Source organism: Amphibalanus amphitrite, unplaced genomic scaffold, assembly GCF_019059575.1.
Source record: "Amphibalanus amphitrite isolate SeventyFive unplaced genomic scaffold, NRLGWU_Aamphi_draft 000091F_arrow, whole genome shotgun sequence".
In the NCBI taxonomy this organism is placed as follows: domain Eukaryota; kingdom Metazoa; phylum Arthropoda; class Thecostraca; order Balanomorpha; family Balanidae; genus Amphibalanus; species Amphibalanus amphitrite.
The window spans coordinates 634,656-655,732 of record NW_024881587.1 but is presented as its reverse complement, the minus strand read 5'-3'; the positions used below and the strand labels follow the sequence as shown (position 1 = coordinate 655,732).

General features: G+C 54.6%; 1 protein-coding gene across 1 annotated transcript; it reads left to right on the top strand.

Annotated features, from left to right (window-relative positions):
* The first annotated feature begins 934 nt into the window (after nt 1-934).
* LOC122380121 (delta-1-pyrroline-5-carboxylate synthase-like) lies at nt 935-20,868 on the top strand. The gene is made up of 11 exons (XM_043362952.1): nt 935-1,680; nt 7,483-7,659; nt 13,010-13,156; nt 13,386-13,496; nt 16,092-16,244; nt 16,863-16,898; nt 17,263-17,641; nt 17,921-18,282; nt 18,491-18,628; nt 18,833-19,028; nt 19,566-20,868. The coding sequence occupies exons 1-11, from the start codon at nt 1,447-1,449 to the stop codon at nt 20,192-20,194; spliced, it is 2,562 nt and encodes an 853-aa protein (XP_043218887.1). The 5' UTR covers nt 935-1,446; the 3' UTR covers nt 20,195-20,868.
* Nucleotides 20,869-21,077: the final 209 nt, after the last annotated feature.

The window sequence follows — 21,077 nt, the reverse complement described above, 5'->3', positions numbered from 1 at the left end:
TGGCATAGCAGGCATGACTGAGAGTGATCGTAGATGGGCATGTTGACTTAATCGCTGTGACAGCTTTGCAGTGTGCGCTGGTCACTTTCAGGGGTTCAGACCTGACGATGTGCTATGCACGAAACAGTTGTCTTATTTTCTATTAGTATGAGGCCTATGAGGCTTAGGGTTTTCATTGCAGTTATATATATAATCATGAGCCTTAAAACCGCTCTTTCTTTAATCAAGCTGGTGAACGTATGACTTAAAAACGTTTTACTTTTTACGCTTGAAAGTTGAAACGCAGATGTTTTACAAATAATTTAGCGTATAGCGTACTTTTTAGCAAAATGGTTACTGGTAAACGTACTAGACGTTTAACAAACTATTAACGCCTCGAAGCCTTTTGATCGATCAGTTTCACGGCATCTGATGTTTTCACTCATCAGTTTAATGCAAATATGTTTTTAAATGAGCAAAATCACATTAATTCTAACGAGAGTGCTATTTATCCCACTGGCTAAAGGGCCTATGCCGTGACCTACTCTCGTTTGTGGTTATAGATATACGCTGCAACCTGCGATCGTTTAGCGTGCAGCGGGCCGGTTAGTGAGCGCCGCCGGCCGCCACTCAGGGCTCGTGCAGCCGCCGTAATGTTGCGCGGACAGACGCCATTATGCCGTAACGCATACCGACGCACACCGGGATTCCGATCTCCTGGAAACACTAACAGCCTCACAATACCGCGGGGACAGGGTCCACCGGGGCGGGGTCAGGGGGCGCCGGCCGGCCGCCGCTGTCCCGGCGCCGGCGCTGATAGTTATCGCACCCTCCCGCGAGGTGTTGTTCGTCTTACGGAGGAAAGAGACGATAGGAAAGCCGATAAAGGCTCCTGTGGAAAACTACTGCCGCGCGCTGGTAGACGCTCGCCGGTAAGAATGGAAAACTACCGGCGAAGAACCCGTCAGGCGGCCAGCGTGCCCCGAGGGAGCGGCCGGTGCGGTGACTACCTGGGCACCGGCTCGACGCGGCCACTGCTGCCCGCGCTCCGCTACCGTGAACAGCCGCTCCGCCACCACTCTGATGCCTGGACTCCTGCGAGTGGGCAGCGCTAGCCTGACTCCCGGCCTGTTCTCGCTGGGCCGACGACAGGACAACTTCGACCTCGGATAGGCGTCCGCTGCCGAGCGCCGGATCGGCCCCAACAGACCAGACAGGTGCAACAGCAGGGTGGAGCCCCCGAGGAGGACACGCCAGCGCTGCAGAGTCGCCGTCAGCCGCCGCCCGACTCCCGTCGACCCGACCCGCCGACACCGACGAGCCGTCTGAGCTCGCCGTCGGCCGACTTGCATCAGCTGCGCCCCGCCGAGAGCGGCGCGCGCGCCGGTCCACCCCGAGCAGCGCCGGTCGGCCTCAGGAGCGCGGCATTCGAGCTCGGCACGCCGCGCAGGCAACATCGGCCCAGCCATGTCCTCGTCAACCCGCCTCCGCAGCCTCAGTCCCTCGGCGGGCCTGCTGAGTCGGATCGGCCAGCCGGCACCCGCTGTCGGTAACCCGCTGCTGGCACAGACTCAGACCAGCCGGACGGCACTGCTGCGGGCCGCCGCCGCCCCGACCGCCGCCTCGACCGCCTACCTGCTGCGGGCGCAACCCCGCATCGGCTCTGGCGCCCGACTCTTCTCCACGGCGTCATGGAAAAAGGTCAGTTTGGGCAAACTAACAACTTTTTTTCAGTATTCAAGCAGCAATGACGGTTTTAATCTAATCGGCTTTTGGTGGGGCTGCTTTTTCGTTCATGCATAACTAGGAACACTGCTATCACAGTCATTTAATTTTTGTGTGTTATTATTGGTCGACGTGAGGGGAATAGAGAGGTTTGATTGTAATGCCCAAATGCTGCATCTCGTAAAGACGCGGGCCTGTCCTGTGGTATAAATTAAACTAATGGTTTATTCAGGTGTATACGTTATTGACGTTTATTGACCGTTTAATTCTTCAGCCTCGCATTACCTATACTTCATTGTTCTCGGTCTTTGTGGGCGGAATAACGTTAAACATTCGGCTTTAGCAGTGCTATTTTTAGAACTATTGAAATTGCTTCGTTATCTGTGTCTATAGTGTATAACATTAATTTATTAGTTGTATTTTATCTTCTTGCATTTGATCGTGTAATAATCATATCAATTATCATTTTAAATTATTAGTTCATGACCTTCAAAATTGTTTATTATAGTAAAAGTTGTCCTATTCATGTACAGTCTGTCTTAAAAGTACCGCGCAAAGTGGCGGTGGATCCATCAAGCCTGACCGAGAAAGAGCCTGCTTTAATTTGAAAGTCACCGACCAATTGACCTAGGGAATGGACGAGGATGTCAATTGCTTCGGTGACCCAAATTTAGCAGGCCTTTCCTCAGTCAGGCTCGATGGATCCACCGTCACTTTGCGCGGTACTTTTAAGACAGACTGTACACTGAGATGTCCAAACGCAGTCTGATAGGAACGAAAAACGTGAATGATTATCAAGCCGCAAGTCGGTAAAACAAAAGCCGGGCAGCAGGACAGAGCAGCTTGGGCGCGAGACGTTTATATGATTATTTATGAGCGGTCTGCTTGCGTTTTTATCTGGTAACTATTTACCGCCATAACTTTAGGTACACTATAAATAGTAACGTTACTGAGTTTTATTTAAATTTGTAAACGCATGCTTTGTCCGCTGTATTAGTAAGTCTCCAGTGAAAAGCAGAAGCTGTAGTCTGAAGTCAATGTCAATATGATACAGAAAAAAGTAATTTAAACGTCTCGCCTTGGCTGCTTGACCTCGATCAGCTAGGCGGGAACCGATATATTAAATGATTTTCTTTCTGTTTATGAGCGATCTGCTCATGATTTAATCCCGTACCGGCTACCGCCACATTTTCATCACCATACCATACCATACCTATCCATATAATAGCGTCATCGTTAACTTTTAACTAAATTTAAACGTAAATGTCTGTTTTGCTCCCTGTATTGATGCATATCCAATGTTAAGTGGTCTAATATAATCAAGACAATATAAACAAATACTTGGACGTTTAGGGAGTATTTGAACGTCTGTTGAGTACCTACCCATTTACCTCGGTGCCTATTGTTAATCACCCATGTGCAATTAGCACGCGGGTCAGTTGTAGGTAAAGACTGCCTGATCGGCGCGGGATATAGAGGATTCTCCATGGCTCTGAGTATATATATATATATATATATATATATATATATATATATATATATATATATATATATATATATATATATATATATATATATATATATATATATATATATATATATATATATATATATATATATATATATATATATATATATATATATATATATATATATATATATACAGGGGCGTAGCCAAGCTGGAACCCGAAAGGGCCCCATCGCGGTGTCATAAGTACGGTAAGGGGTACAATAAAAGTAGCGTAAGGGCCCCTCGGGGCACTCCACTGGGTTCGCGGGGGCCTTTCGGGCCTGAGACCTTGCCGCTAGGGCCCTCTGGGCTCTCTTCATTGGTTATAAAAGGGCCCTTCGGGCCTGAGGCTTTGCCACTGGGCCCCTCGGAGCCCTCTCCATATATACATATACATTATGTATGGGTCTGCCGACAAGATGAAAAGTTATCAGCACGAGTGTTTTTTTTTCATCTTTTCACGAGGGAGCGAAGGTCCCGAGTTAAGAGAAGGCTTGAGTGCTGATGATTTTCATCTTCCCGGCAGACCCATGCATATTTTGCATAATCTTATTTCTTACACTCTATTAGTTGATATATAATATAGATAATAGATATAATTAGAATAAATAAGTTGTCTTTTCCCGGGCGGGGAAAGATCAACTATTCTTGCCACGAACGGTTCATTACGATTTAACACAACCGAGCGACGAAGGAGCGAGGTTTTTCTGTAACACGCGAGGAAAAGATATCTTCCATGAGCGAGCCATGAAGAAGCCTATATCTTTCTATGTTGAGGTTTCTTCTTAATTAATTAAATATATTTAAATGTATTCACCTATGCAAAATATAAAAAGTATAGTTTGCTTTAAATTAATTTCATAACTTTCATACACAAACAACCATTATTTGTGTATCATTACTTGAACTCTTGATTTTTGGCTATGAAGCTATGAACCTTAGAGACCTTATCTTTGCATCTCAGAGGGATACAGAGACAACAAATTCTTATCTCTGCATCTCAGAGGAGTGCGAGATAGAATTATCCCTGCGCTGTAGACCCAATGGCAAATAAACCTCAACTAAAAAGATAACTCGGCGGTAATGCTGGAACACTGCGCCAGTGCCTACCGACGGTATCAATTAAGATAAACCTGTGGTGTGTGCAACATGTAGAATGTGTTGTCCAATTGTTCTGGGCATTCATAGTTTTAAATTTCTTAAAGCTTCCCCCAAAAATTAAGGGGATAATGCCAAGCCCTTGGAACTCGCAGGTCAAATGTTTTTATGCGGTATGGATAGGTATTGCATAGGCTCGCTCAGGTGCCACACTGCGTAATGTGAGTCTGACCGCGCTGTGGGTAGTACGGATAGCACGGTCGGATTGCCACACCGCATTTTCCACCAAGCTCCGCCGCCATGTCGACCCGCACACCGTGACATTTGCCCCATTTCCGCCGCCCGACCGGCCAGGACTGGTTTTATCCGGATCCGCACCTGCGGATGTCCGTGATAACAGTGCTGCCTTCAGCGTTTAGGCCCGCAACGGTTCTTCCAGCGCGCGCCCGATCCGCTCGCTGCAGCTCTTCCTGCGGAATACGCTTATCCCAGCACGCGCGTCGGCACGGTGACGCGGTACTTTTCAGGTGTGTTGTGGGCTCGCCACCTGAGCCGCATATTTCTGGTTCGGGGCGGTGCGCGGGCCGGGCTGGGGAAGGTCAGCGCTGGGCTGAGCGGACGCTCTTAGCGCTACCCCCTCCCCCCCCCCTCGGCGGGTGACTGGTGGGTATGGTGGTAACCTACGCAGGAGGTCGGACGGCGCCGCAATAGGCCGTCTCGGCAGGACCTACGCTGAATACCGGGACACTGCACTGGTTGGGACGGTCACCGGCAGGCGGCAGTGCCCCGGGCCAGGCCCTCATGGGGTTGTTTGTGTCCCGATGGGACAGCGTCCCCCTCGGCATTTACCTGGCGTCTTGGAATGTGCGCAACCCCCCACCGGTCGACGCGGGGAGGTTACGGATCATAAGGATACCCACGGCCGGATTGTAATGGATAGAAATGGCGAAGGCACCGACTGGTTGCGAATGGTGGCAATGCTTCGATTAACAAGTTTCACTCCTTTCCTCTTATAATTAATTCTTAGAAATGCCCGTCAAACACGTTTTATCTTTCCTTTGACCGCACCATAAAGAAATGTTGATAACTTAAAACGTTTACTTGAGCTCAGTTCAGCTGTTATTTTCATTGTCATTTAGTGCAATAACTACATATGTATCACGCCAATTTAGGTATTTCTATTTAAATTTATTGTACCGACTAAGATGATACCATTTCCAGTCATAAGCATAAAGCAATAAGCATTAAACTCTAAATCAGCGTCTCTGACCACATACGAAGCCACGCCAGGCCCCATGTAACCAGTAAACGTGAAAGCCGTGAGCGGCGGGAACCGTGGCTAGAGAACGGTCGTGGATTTCAGCAGTGTTGCACAACTGGACAGAGTTCCCCAGCACGTGGAATGGTGAGAACTCTGTCCTCCAACTCGGCAGCGGCGGTGTAGCGGTGTGCACTACCTACTCAGACACACTGAAAACAATTTCACCCAAAACTGGCGAGTAAACCGGTGCCTCGCGGGTACCCCTATCCGCAACCATTTTTAACCACCCTCCCAGGAGTCAATTAAGGACATAACACTTTCGCAATTCACTCTGGAGAGTAGTAACCCTCCACGACTATTCGCGCACCAGTGGCTCGCGACCCCTCCATCGAAAGGTATTCATCGACGCCTACCTGGCAGCAGCGCCCCACAAACCCCCAGGAGATGGGGTTACCCTCCACGCCTACCCTTCGCCGACCAAGTCACGAGGGCCAAAAAAACTCCCACGCTTGACCATATTTGCGGGAAAATATCTATATTATAGCAATCTCACATCTAGAAAACATCGGTGAGAAAGTTTCACATCGGTGGGAAAGGTCAAATCGAATTCCCATAGAAATTTCGACATGACTCAGTCACCGGCAGTCATACAGACCGCACGAAATCAAGAAGATGTGTCGCCGCTGCTTTCGTGACCTATATAAGAATCAAAATGGTCTCACTTGGTAGTTTCGGAAGAAAAAGCGTTGCCAATCGTCCCGTGATGAATATTGCAGAGGTTTTAAAGATGCACCCTAACAATTATACTTTCGCCCCCACTTGAAAACCGCCAAACAATGTGCCAACATATCATTGGTTCAAAAAAAAGTTAAAAAATTGTTGTAATTCAAAACTGTATGAGACAACGCCATCTAGCTGTAACAGTAGATCTAACTCCTTCAGGGCAGGTTATGTAAAGGTTCGCCATCCACGGATACGCGTTTACGATACCTCGAGTAGTTCCAACTCTTTCAGTGAGGGCTGTGCCAATGACTCGACACCCGCGGGGACAATATCCGGTGCTGGGTAGCTACCTTACTGCAAAATGTGGGTACAGCGCATATTTACGAGTAATAAGGCAGGCAAATCTGCTTACCCTCTAGCTAGAATCTGGACATGGCGAGTTAATACACATATACCACCCGCAGAGCAACGCTTAATTCGCCAGCTTCGGGTGAAATTGTTTTCAGTGCAGTGGCACCTGATGGCTAGCACGGAGTAGTGACGCAGTTGGGCGACCGCCCCGCGGCGAGATCGGTCCCTCCCTCCCCCCCCCCCCCGCTGCCGTCGGTGACACGTGAAACACTGTCACGACAGCTGACCAGGCTTCAGGGAGGACGGGCTTATCGCATTTTCGACCTCTGGCGGGAAGAAAGGGAGGTGTAGCGGTCCCTGCCGCAGAATTCGTCGAATAGCTTTTTTCTGGCCCGTCTCGTGAGGACAGGCGGCCTGTCGCCCATGGGCCGGATATACGAGAGTGGCACATCCGGCCGGCTACCGGAGAATTTCCGGGTGTGCCCCGGAAGCAGAAGCGCAGGATGCGGAATGCGGGTGTTAGGTGCTCACCAATATTTCGGCAGAATGCTAAAAATTCGCTCGCTCCTCTGTCGCATGCGACAAAACTATCTTCAGACTAAATCCAACGTTAAAACAGCCGTTTCGATGTTTACCTATAACCTCTACAGGTGATAACTGATATCTAATGAGTGTGCATAGTCCCTACATATTTAAATAAGCACAGGATTTACGTATGAGCGAATACGAATGAATAACTCTCGTACATAGTACAAATAAGTAATGACTCGGCTCTTTTTGGCCAGTCGTCGTATTCCCATGTTTATTCTGATGTTCGTGTCACACTTGTTCGCAGGGCTATGGTGTCAACGGGCGGACCATGCAGACGGCCGAGACCAATTGGTCTCCGTTCAAGGACCGCAGTCAGCTCAAGACCTCGCGCCGAATCGTCATCAAGATGGGCTCGGCCGTCATCACGCGCGAGGATGAGTGTGGCCTGGCGCTCGGCCGCCTGGCCTCCATCGTCGAGCAGGTGGGTGTCGGCGGCGACGACCGACTGTGTGTGTGGGGGGAGGGGGGCGTGGAACCAAGTGTGTGCCCGGTGTACTCCCGTGCCCGGGCTGCCGCCGGCGATCGATTCCAATTACCGTCATTAATACCTACTATAAATCGGCGTTTCACTCTGGCGTAGTACCATCCGATACAGTGTAGTGACGATGGGACTGTAACCAATGCTTTGGTTTCGCATGACGTTGCCTAACTGTTGTGTTGCCTCTTCACTGTGGCCTCGTGAGAGGCGGGCGGCCGAAAACAATCACCGGAACTGCCGGACATGTATTCTGGCCGCCGCACAACAAGATGCCAAAAACCCACGTGACCAACGCCTACGCCGCCATTACCGGAAGTCCACCCCGGACTTAGTAGTGGGCCGATGCCGGTGACTAAACACGAGACGAGAGGGCGGTGAGCGTTCTTACAATCGTAGTGCCTATCAAATAAGAAACTAAGCACGACTACAACGCGTGGGCATGAAACGTCTACATTTTACAAATCACCTTGGCGCCGGTTCGGAATTTGCAATCAGCTGACACGACTTGGGTCTTCCCTAAAAATAACAAAGCAACCTCGCACAATTCTGGCGCAGCTGATACGAACACTGAACAGCGCAACTAAATTCACGACACAACACCACCCCTCTCTGAGGGAAAACACACCCTATGAAAACACCCAGGCACAGGTACGGTGCTGAGCTAAACTGTACACGCGCAAACTCGCCTAACCTACGGCGAGAAACGCTTCCGCGGCCTACGCACCCTACGGCTGCGGCGCGGGGCCGCATGCTCGTCAGGGGCGGCACCGACTGGCGCCGCTGGGACAGGACTGGTACCCCTGGGCGGCTCGGGACACACATCATCGGTAGGAGCGGGGTCCACGGTCACAGGGGCTGGGTCAGTAAGCTCGGGCTCGCCCCCGACTGGGTAAAAGGTCACCGGCACCTCGCGATCAGCTTCCCCCGGGCGGCCCGGTACTAGGCGCCTGGCATGCACCCGCTCACCTGTGGCCAGCCTGTAGCTGACCGGACCGGTCCTGCGGCTCACCTGCACAGAGCGCTGCCCCTCGACCCGGCCCGTCCCGGGCTTCCGTACTCGCACCCAGTCGCCAGCTTCCCATCGCGGGGCGGCCGTGGCGGTGCGGTCATACCGGGCCCTGTAGGTCTCCTGGTACGACTGGTGATGCTGCCGGACAGCTCGATCCTCGGCAGCACGGCCGGACGGGGTCACATCGAGAATCGTCCGCGCCTCCCGCCCCCTCATCAAAACAAAGGGCGACACTCCGGTCGCCGGGTGGACCGTGACCCGGTACTCACCCAGGAACTTTCTGACAAACGTCGAGCGCGGCTCCCTCGCCAGGCGAGCCGACTGGATGGCTTCCTTAACCGTCCGGTTCAGCCGCTCGACCATGCCGTTGGTCTGCGGCGAATAGGGCGAACTAAACGTCTGTTTGACGCCCATGCGACCCAAAAACTCGGCGAGTCGGCCCGACCGAAACGCAGGGCCGTTATCTGACAGTAGCTCCAGCGGCACACCTTCGCGAGCGAACACTGTCTCCAGGAACTGGCAGATACTGTCTGCCGTCGCGTCCTGGCAGAGCGCGACCTCCGGCCACCGGCTGTACATATCGACGAGCACAATGCCGTAGCGCTCAGACGACGGACCTCTCATGGGACCGATCACGTCCACCATGAGGCGCTGCCACGGTCCATCTGGGAGTGGGATGGGCTGGAGGGGCGGCCTCTCCCTCCGCACGTGCCCATCGTGCTGAGAGCAGACCTCACAGCTCTTCAGCAGGTCACGCACCTGCCGGTCCAGGCGCGGCCACCAGAAACGCTCACGAAGCCGCTGTTTTGTGCGGACCACCCCCTGGTGGCCCGCGTGCGCGTTAGTCAGAACGCGCTCGCGCAGCGCCGCTGGCACCACCAGCCGGTCACCGCGGAGCAGCAGCTGGCCATGTACGGACAGCTCGTCCCGTACCTGAAAGAAACCAGCTGCTCGGGGGTCAACGTCCCTCTGGCGGGGCCACTGCCCGGACACGTACCCACGGACGACGCTGAGACACTCGTCGGCCGCCGAGGCGTCACTGAGCTCCTCCTCAGAGATGGCTGCTGCCACCGTCAGAGCTGCAATCTGGAGATCGTCATCATCCGGCCACCAGGTCTCGGCTACCGGCAGCCGTGACAGGCCGTCGGCCACGGTGTTCCGCTCCGAGCGGACGTACTCAACGTCGAAAGAAAACTCGAGCAGGCGGGCCTCCCACCGCGCGACACGCCGGCCGACGCGCGTGGAACCCTTGGGACCGAAAATAGTACACAGAGCCTGATGATCCGTGCGCAGAGTGAATTTCCGCCCCCAGAGATAGTGGCGAAACTTCTCACAGGCCCACACCACGGCCAGCGCCTCCTTCTCCACAGTGGAGTAGTTACGCTCGGCCGGAGAGAACGACTTAGACGCGTACGCGATGACCCTGGGCGACCCCGAGGCGTCGATCTGCGTCACACACGCGCCTGCTCCGACGTCGCTGGCGTCGGTCGTCAGCACCGTGGCGAGCGCGGGGTCGAACATACCCAGCGCCGGTGACTGACGGATGGCGTCCTTGACGCGCTGGACGGCGCTGGACAGCGCCGGCGACCACTCGAACTTGTCAGCGCGCAGCGCAGCTCGCAGCGGCTCGACCAGGTCCGAGTACCGCGGCATGAAACGGGCGTGGTAGCCCGTGGCTCCCAGGAAGGCGCGGAGGCCCTTCTCGTCCTGTGGCTCTGGAGCCTCCAGCAGCGGACTGATCCGCTCTGGGTCGATCTGCACACCGGCCGCTGAGATCCTGTAACCGAGGAAATCAATGTCACGGCAGCCGGTGGCACTCTTGGACCAGTTCACTTTCACACGGTGGTCCTCCAACCGCCGCAGCACCTGCTTCAGGCGAGCGTCATGCTCCGCCTGGGACGGTGCGTGGATGATGATGTCGTCGAGGTACACCTCCACCCCGGGGATGCCCTCCAGCATCGACGTCATCACCCTCTGAAAACAAGGGCCGGCACTCGCCAGACCAAAGTTTACTCGACGGAACCGGTACAAACCCTTGTGACTGACAAACGTGGTCAGGTTCTGGCTGTCAGGATGCAGCTCCAGCTGGTGGTACGCGTCCTTCAGGTCCAGCCTGGAGAACATCAGCGAACCACGGAGCCGATCGAGAACGTCCTCAATCCTCGGGAGAGGATGACCATCCGTGATAACCGCCTGGTTCACCCTCCTCATGTCAACGCAGAGGCGGATGGCACCGTCCCGTTTCCTGCCAACGACCAGTGGTGAGATCCAGGGAGACGCGCTCACCTTCTCAATCACGCCCTGGGCCTCCAGCTCATCAATCCGGGCACTCACTGCGTCCAGCACAGCCAAAGGCGGGCGGCGCAGTGGCTGGCGCACTGGTGGTACCCCTGGGTCAACTGTCACTCGGTGCTGGTACCCAAGGATAGCGGGTTGGGCCCCCGGAGAGGCTGGTAGCTCGTCAGGAGGGCTGGTGGGTTGGGCAGGCTCAGGAGAGGACACACAGGTGGGGTTGGTGGACACACTGCACACACGGTTGCCCACAATACAAACATCAAACGCTTCCATCAGGTCAAGGCCCATCAGAGCGCGTCCTGACGGCACAACATACACTTTGACCAACTCGGTTTTCCCCCGGCATGACACATGAACACTTTTCACCCCCAGCACATTTAGCACGCTCCCCCCGTAGGCACAAAGGCTCTCCTCGGCTGCCCCGAGATCACCCTGCACAGAGTCCCTCGGCAGGATGGAAACTGGAGACCCTGAGTCCACAGTGAAAGTTACCTTGAGCCCCTCTACCTCAGCATCAAGGGTCAGCGGCACGGCACTAGCCCCAACAGCTAGCACCTGGACACTAGAAACCACACTAGCACCGCAGTGCTGGGCAAAGTGGTTGGTCTTACCGCACTTGGAGCACTTCCTACCGAACGCTGGGCAGCTGCGGTCACCTCTGCGATGTCCAGGGCGCCCGCAGCCCCAGCACTCAGGGCCTGCTGTCTGCTGCTGTGGTTGCTGCCGTCTCGGCTGCTGCTGCCTCCCCTGCGGAAGCTGCTGCCGTCCTTCCTGCTGCTGGGCTGGGACCGGGCCGGAGCGTCGGCGTCTGGACCCCCCTCGCTGAAACTTCTGTGGCTGCAGGGCCTGGACAGGCACAGGCACGGCTGGTCCCTCGATCACCCTTGCTTCTCGTTCAGCAGACTCCAGGGTGTCGGCCAGAGTCAGGGTCTTCTCCAGAGTCAGACCTGACCCTTCCATGAGAAGCCGCTGCCTCAGCTTAGAGCTCACGGTCTTCTCAATCACCTGGTCCCTGATAAACTCGTCCATCTGGGCACCGTACTCACACGTGCTGGCCAACTGGCGCAGCACGGAGACCCACTGGCTGGTGGTCTCACCTGGTTGCTGCCCCCGGCTGCGAAAGCGGTAGCGCTCAACACAAACATTCTGTTTGGGAGCGAAATGGGCCTCGAGGCGGCGCAGGCACCATTGGAAGTCGTCCTCGCTTTCCAGCTTCTCCATGGGTGGCAGATTCTCAAACACCCGCTGCCCCTCCGTCCCTAGACAAGTCAGGAGGACAGCTTGGCGACGTGCGGGAGGGAAAGCGTCACCTCCGACCGCACACAAAAAGTTCTCAAACATCCTGACCCACCGAGGCCAGGGAATCGCCGGCTCAGCTCCAGCGGTGGGCAAAAACGGCGCGGGAGCCGCCGCGAAATCCATGGTGAAAAATCACTGTTCGAAGTCCTCAGTCGCCACTCTGTTGTGTTGCCTCTTCACTGCGGCCTCGTGAGAGGCGGGCGGCCGAAAACAATCACCGGAACTGCCGGACATGTATTCTGGCCGCCGCACAACAAGATGCCAAAAACCCACGTGACCAACGCCTACGCCGCCATTACCGGAAGTCCACCCCGGACTTAGTAGTGGGCCGATGCCGGTGACTAAACACGAGACGAGAGGGCGGTGAGCGTTCTTACAATCGTAGTGCCTATCAAATAAGAAACTAAGCACGACTACAACGCGTGGGCATGAAACGTCTACATTTTACAAATCACCTTGGCGCCGGTTCGGAATTTGCAATCAGCTGACACGACTTGGGTCTTCCCTAAAAATAACAAAGCAACCTCGCACAATTCTGGCGCAGCTGATACGAACACTGAACAGCGCAACTAAATTCACGACACAACACTAACAATCGGAACTGATCCAACACGGGGATTGTATACCCCTTTAAGGCCAAGTGGCCGAGCCCTTTGACCTGACCCGCTGACGGCGTGCCGTTCTCCCCAGGTGGCTGAACTGCAGAACCAGGGCCGCGAGTGTCTGATGGTGACCTCCGGCTCGGTGGCCTTCGGCAAGCAGAAGCTCACCGAGGAGCTGGTGATGTCGCTCAGCATGAGGGAGACCCTGTCCAAGAACAACGGCATCCGGGCCAAGGTAAAAACAGCTGACCGTTGGTGTCTGCGATTTAACCAATAACTTCACTATTTCCTTCGGCATTCGGCATCGTAAGCTAAGTGTATCGCATGTTGCGATAAAAATTAAACTTTAAATACGTGATTTAAATTGCTTAGTGTTAATTTGTGTCCGTTGTTTTAAACATTCCGGAACTGCTGGTCCGGGTGGCCGGGCGGGCGTCTGACCGGGCTGGTGGCCGCTGTTGCAGAAGAGCGGCGTCTACACTCTGGAGCCACGAGCGGCAGCCGCCGTCGGCCAGTCTGGCCTCATGTCGCTCTATGACGCCATGTTCGCCCAGTACGGCGTCAGAATAGCCCAGGTAAGACGGCAAGGCACTGGACTTCCACTGAGAACAGGGGAGAACGGGAAAGTAGCGGTTATCCCGGTATATCAACCGTGTATTTGCTCGGCAGTGGCGCTTAGTCAGAAACCGACAAAAATACTGCGTCCAATTTGCATGAATTGTGAACGTTTTGTTACCTTTCCAAAACAACTGTTCGACACTGGCACACGTGCAAACGAACGTATTTGTTTGCCCATTGATTAGTTTATTTCACCGGTTTGGACGATAAACGTATCGCATTTTATGCGTGCTCTATTCGTCGGACCAGAAGCCTCAAGCCCTCGCTCAGTAGCCCATGTCTCACGGCTTGCGCAATGGTTTGGTGGCAGCTCTGTGAATGCTGGGGTGGCACAGTTCTCACCTCTCTGTCAGCGGCGCCACTCCCGTGTCGTAACGGGACCGCCATGAGAGGGGGCCGGCAAGGGAGCGGTAGAAGGGGAACATTTCTGTGGTCACAACGGAAGGGGCCCGAGAAACGTGAGAATGGGGTTACGACGTGTTTATTTATATGTTTAGGACATACCGGGTATGCTATGTAATACGTATGCTTAACCCTCGCCGGCCGAGGGGGGGGGGGCGGGTGCCGCCCCCCCCCCATAGGGTTTTTTTCGCGATAGCTCCGAACACGCTGGCGATAGAGAGCTGAAACTTGGCATACCTGACCTTTGATCCAAGCCGCATCTTTTGACACCAACCGCATTTTTGGGTCAGGTCAGGTCACTGACCTATGACGTCATAAGTGAACCTCTGCACGGTCTTCAGATGTCGCAACTTCGCAACGCCCTCACTGCCAGAGGAGATGTCACAGGGAAATGAAACTTGCAGGATCTAGTATCCATTATGAGTCCCACAACTTGTATATCTCGGATTTTTCCTAAAGGTCATATGAGGTCAGGTTATTTTCGTGACCTCACCATTATAAGTCAATGGGGAAAAATGAAAACTGCTATTCTGGCGCCGGGAACGATCTCCAACTATCTCAAGCACACAGAATCGTAATTTTATGCACTCCTTGCAAGGTTAGATGCGTCACTTTTGCAATGTTGACCTTGCGTGACGTCATTTATGACGTCATCAAGGTCATATTAGTTTTTCGTCAATAACTCTTGATCAAATTGAGCTAGCGAGTCGGGAAAGCCACCAATGGACTCAGGAAGACCTGCCGAATCGAATGATATGCGACATGACCTCTTTCGACCAACTTCGTGACCTGGGGGTGCTGACCTGACCTTGACCTGAGATCAACACCCCAAGTTGACCTGACCCGGACAAAAAGTATATCATTCGACGCGCCTGAGCGAGACGAACACGATGCTGCCAAAATCGGCGCTCTGCGGCCGTTTTTTGCGAAGTTATTCACCAAAAACTGAACCGTACCTTGGGGCACTTGACCTGACCTCAGAGGTCACCGGTTGACCTAGGACCTTAAAATCGGGTACCAATCTCTGCGTCTCGTAACGGCGCACACGCTCGTTTTTTCCGCGACGCGCTAGCTCCACCAGGGGCGAAACGGCGAGGGGGGGGGTCGTACCCGCCCCCCCCCCCCCCTCGGCCGGCGCGTATGTAGAAAACCAATAGGTCCGGCGAGGGTTGTTTCGGGTTGCCAAAAACTATCGAGCATTGAACGAGCAATAGGTACCCCATATTTTTTTCAGACTGGCTGATGCGAGTTGGCCAGTCAAAGTAGTGTGCAAGGAGCCTTTTGTTGCATCTCGCAGTCCAGTGACAGTCGTCTCCGTGAAATTTCGAATGTAGCTCTCAGGTCTCTTTCCAAGTCTCTACATGTGAACCATTCATATGGAACAAAGTCCACTTATCGGTCGCGGTGTGGAAAAAGCCAAATCACGTGTGAAAGCTTACCTGCCTGTCCCGTCCGCGGGGGGCGAGGTATCGCCGCGGACTTTGATCGATAAGACGGCGCTGAAATATTTGTCGGCAGTGGGTGAGATCGGCCGTGACATTGGTTGCATAAGGCAAGCAGGTGGCTTCAGGTGGTGGGGGGGGGGGGGCATCCGTGTGACGCCATCGTGCCCAGTCACGGCCCGGCCGGCGCACGAGGCGACCTCGTGGCGCCGCCTTATCGCCCTCCGTGCTGTTGCCATGCGCGGCGCGCCACGAGACGTTGCCATCCGCCGGCGGCGTCGTCCTCTGAGTCCGGCCGGCGCCAGACTGCCATACCTGGCGGTCGGGCGCCGCGAAAAACAAACCGGTGTGGGCTCGCCGAGTACGGAGCAAAAACCGGCTTGGGTTTGGCCCACGCAGAGTCCGGCCTTATCCGGCGCGGGAGCTGGATGGCGAGTCTTATATGGAAATGCACGAGCTGCCCGTATCCGGGTGTGAGCGGTTACGCACGGGTCCGGACACGTGCCAGGCGACGCGCGTTGCACGTCATCTGTCACCTGTGTGCACGCCGAGGGATGTTCGCTGCGGCCCAAATGTCACCGTCTTGGCTCAAACAGCTTTGTTGCGGCCGGTGAACTGTTATCGGTCGCCTACGCTTATTGCTGGTGCTATACGAAGACAAGATGAGGAATGAGTTTGTCGACTTTATGTAAATGATTTCTGTTTCAGATTCTCATCACCACCGCCGACTTCTACTCTGACGAAATCAAACAGAACCTGTTCGAGACTATGCAGGAGCTGATCTCCCTCAACATCGTGCCCATCATCAACACAAACGACGCCGTGTCACCCCCGCCGCAGATCGACGAGGACCTGGCCGGCGTGAGTGGACCTCCCGTGACGAGCACGCGCGGTTTGCCCCTCTGAGAGCACCAGAGATGCCCCGGATGGCATGCCCCGTTATTCGCTACCGAACGCAGCGCTAGTTTGCCCTATATGCACCAATATTTCGCCTCTGCGCACATGCTTTTAGATACCTACATTGGAGTATTTGCCCTGCTTATATATCTCTCGCGGATCCAACATCCAGGGATGAACGGTTCATCATTTGACCCTTCTCGCTGCTCCTATCGCAGCGCACAAAGGAACGCGTGCCATATTTTTGCGTTCATCCGTCATACATAGACCGAAGACATAGACTGGATCCGCCTGAGCGTTACCTACGTTGCTTTCGAGTGAGGAACGGTGTTTTATTGCACTCGCATATGCACTTTTTTGCCACACGAGGCTCTCATTGCCATGCCATGGCCTTAGGCGTTCGTTTTGCTTCTGTTTGCTCAACGGCGATCATCCCTGGCCGTTTGGTGGGTGCACCTGCCAGCATGTCTGCATGTGAGATGTCGCACCCGGCGGCACATTATAGGTATGTCGCGTACAGCATCCCAGTTCCATGGCTCCAGCATGACCCTGCACTCACCCTCGACCGCTCTGCTCTTACAGGGCCTCGGAAAGCCGGTCAAGCCACCGACCCGACCAGTAAGTGCCGAATCTTCAGTAACGTCTCACACCCGTTACTCGATGGTCTAGGAGACGGGTGCCAAAGCCCATTTATGATCCTTAGTTCAGTCGGATTGCGCGTATCTTAGGTCGGACCGAAACTGGGCGACGTTACGTTGAAAATGTCTTCGCGGCACTTCATCGGTGATCATACGAGTAGTCTTATCTAGGAGGGTAGTTATAAAATTTGTCTTTCCTTTTGTAAGGCTGCTAAGATTTGCCGTATTCGGCTATATCGTTTTGCGCCTTATTACGTCGTTTTATAGACTTGAGGTCACCCAAAGCTTCTCGACCGAGCCGATGCGCACTCGGCCGCCTAATATGTGTCGGCGCTTTACTTCAGGTGATCAGCATCAAGGACAACGACAGCCTGGCGGCGCGGCTGGCCGCCCAGCTGCACGCCGACCTGCTGATCCTGATGACGGACGTGGACGGCCTGTACAACCGGCCGCCCGACCAGGACGGCGCCCGGCTCATCGACACATTCGTGCCCAGCTCGCACGACGAGATCCAGTTCGGCGGCAAGTCGCGCGTCGGCACCGGCGGCATGGACTCCAAGTCGAAGGCGGCCGTCTGGGCGCTGGACCACGGCGTCTCGGTGGTCATCTGCAACGGCCTCAAGGACAACGCCATCAAGGACATCGTGGCCGGCAGGAGGGTCGGCACCTTCATCGCCAAGACGAACCCCGGCGGCATGGCCGTGGAGGTACTCGCCAAGGGAGGTGAGTGAATTCGCTGCATGTGGTGTGCCTGCCCGGCGATAGCAGCAGACGATGCAAGTCCCTGTTTGGTTCGATTTGGTACCTTTTAGCTAGTGTTCTATTTTCACAGCAAATGAATGGGCGCCAAATTTCCACATCGTATCGTAGATGGCACTCATTGATGCAGTGTTGTGGTCAGTCTGGTCAAGTCTGGTGTTCTCGTTTGACGTTTGCAATGCTGCTCGACCTGTAGCGCCGATACATGTGTAACTGAGCTAATCTCCGTCATCTGTGCTGCAGCCCGCCGCGGTAGCCGGGTGCTGCAGTCCCTCAGCTGGCAGGAGCGGGCCAACGTCATCAACACGCTCGCCTCGCTGCTCGAGTCGCGCTGCGCAGACATCATCGCCGCCAACGAGGTGGACCTGAAGAAGGCCAAGGCCGAGAACCTCAGCGAGGCGATGCAGGCGCGTCTGAAGCTGACGCCGGCCAAGCTGGCCGACCTGGCCACCGGGCTGCGCCAGATCGCCGCCGACGGGCGCCGCCAGCTGGGCCGCGTGCTGCGCCGTACGCAGCTGGCCTCCGGCATGGAGCTGCGCCAGGTCACCGTGCCGCTCGGCGTGCTGCTCGTCATCTTCGAGTCGCGGCCCGACTGCCTGCCCCAGGTGCGCACCTCACCCGTGTCGGCACTGTGGGAAACTGAGTGATTTGCAGCCCGGTCCTGCTGGTATTCGCCGTCTTCGTAATGAATCAATTTTAAATATCGATAAAATAACTACTAAACTAGTTGATGCTGTATTTGCCGTGTGATTGCCGGCTCCCCCTCCCGTGTCCCACCATCCGATGCATTAGCTGACCGTTTCCCGCCGCCAGGTGGCGTCCCTGGCCATCAGCACCGGCAACGGGCTGCTGCTGAAGGGCGGACGCGAGGCCAAGCACAGCAACGAGTACCTGATGTCGCTGGTCAAGGAGGCGCTCTCGACCGTCGGAGCCACTAGCGCCGTCGGCCTGGTGCGTGTACCCGGCATCTACTGCCGCTGAAATGTGATATCCGTCTAATGGGCTCCCCGATTTTCGCCGATACCCGTGTCGATCCATGGCTGGCGTTACGCTGTCCGTTCTTTTGACTGTATTCAGGGTCATCTCGATTTTACCTAATGTTCTGTTTGGGCGCCAGAGGCGCGCTGCTGACGCCTTTCGTTCCACCTGCGGCAGGTGAGCGGGCGCGAGGAGATCTCGGACCTGCTGCAGCTGGACGACTGCGTCGACCTGGTGATCCCGCGCGGCAGCGGCGAGCTGGTGCGCCACATCCAGGACCAGAGCAGGCACATCCCCGTGCTGGGACACAGTGAGGGCGTCTGCCACGTCTACATTGACAAGAACGCCGACATGAACAAGGCCCTGGAAATCGGTAAGAACTAGAGATGTCAATCGGATACCAACATTTTGGTATACCGATACCAAACCGATACCAACTTGGTATTTGGTATTTCAATCGTAATGTGTTTGGTATTTTGTTGGTATCATAAGCCCTCACTAATGTATAAGAGGCTAAGAAATCGGTAAAAAGTTGGTATTTCCCTCAGTTCCCCAAGTTGGTTTGGTTTCGGTATTTTCCCGTGGTTTTGGCTGGTATTTGGTTTGGTATCTGTATTCCGATTTTCCGTAATTGACATCACTAGTAAGAGCGCTTATATAATTTGATCGAGACGTCGAGAACGTTAATTTTTTTCCGTCTTATGTGTAATTTGCTTCATTATTACTATTCACTTTGCCTATTACGTTTGTATAACGTCACCGGAAGCAGAACAGTTTATAACGATTAATGGTCTCAGGTCTTTATAGTAATAATTCGCCTTGCAATTATCGGTGTTCTGCATACTGTAAGAAATAATTTACCTCGCATTTTTCGTTATCTGTCTAACCAGCCCGTCTCCCGTCATTTCAGTCAAGGACAGCAAGTGCGACTACCCGGCCGCCTGCAACGCCATGGAGACCCTGCTGCTGCACAAGGACCTGATGGAGGTGCCCAACCTCTTCAACAACGTCTGCCAGCTGCTGAAGGACAACGGCGTGCGGCTGTATGCCGGTCCGCGTCTGCACAAGCAGCTCACCTTCGGGCCGCCGCCAGCGCCCTCTATGCGGACAGAGTACGGCGACCTCGCCTGCTGCATCGAGATCGTCGACGACGTGGACGCTGCCATCGAGCACATCCACGAGTTCGGCTCGGCGCACACGGACTCGATCGTCACAGAAGACGCCGCCTCCGCCGAGAAGTTCTTGAACGCCGTCGACAGCGCCTGCGTCTTCCACAACGCCAGCACCAGGTTCGCTGACGGCTACCGGTTCGGGCTGGGCGCCGAGGTGGGCATCAGCACGGGCCGGATCCACGCGCGCGGGCCCGTCGGCGTGGAGGGTCTGCTCACCACGAAGTGGGTGCTGCACGGCTCCGGAGACACGGTGGAGCATTTCAAGACCGGCGAGAAGGTGTACGTGCACGAGCAGCTGGCCATCGAGGACGGCGGCGCCCAGCGCTCCGCGCAGGACGGCGAGAAGCTGGAGTCTGTGCTGGAATGACTGCACCGGGAGGCGAGCCGCGCACTGCGGTCTGTGGCGGCGCTCGGCAGGTGGCACAGCTGACCACCGCCGGCTGCTGCGTCGCCGCTCCTTGACGCGGCAATGCGGTTTGTGAACTGTTCATCGGATGGGGCCAACTTATGTGTATGGATCCAAAGTTCAAACTGTCCGCGCCGCGTAACTGATGGACGACGCAGGGTCGGCGCACAGAGCTGAAAGTCTTATAAATACAAGTGCCTTTGCTCTTGGGTGATGTTGCTTATTCTATTGGCTCTGAATGGCAGATGTTGATCGGTAAGCGCCGTGCTTTATCACTTCTGGCAGTGTGTGGTAAAATGTGGTGTTTTCCTACCGTGTCCGCTTCATCTGTACGGAGGAGGCTGTGGTGTTAAGAGACAAGTGGTGCTGGGACTTCGAGATGACGTCACCAGTGGCTTTCCCACAGGTCTTAAACTGAGCACAAGGTGGCTGGTCTGGTGCGGTGCACATCACCACAGGACCAAGTGTGTGTCCATTGTCCAATGTCCAACTACTCCAGTGGCGATTCGTGCTCTTGTTTCAATGCTTAGTTTAGTAAGGAGAGGATCACTGTTTGGTCGTGCTCACGAGCCATGCAGACTGGGGAGTGCTGGGTCGTGTTTTGTACTGGTAATAAATATTGTGATGTCACCGTTTCCATCTGTTTTGACGCTGTTTTGACTAAACGACGTTCGTGTCGGAAGGTGCGGATTTAGGCGTTGTTCCCCGAGACGTCATTTCCTGTGACAAATGGCATCATGCCTCCAAATGGCGGAACATTGCCTGTAACATCAATTCGCACGTGACGTGCTCGTAAGTTCGAGGGAGCTGGGAGATGTCTGGTGTATAGTCTGAAAGGGTACGT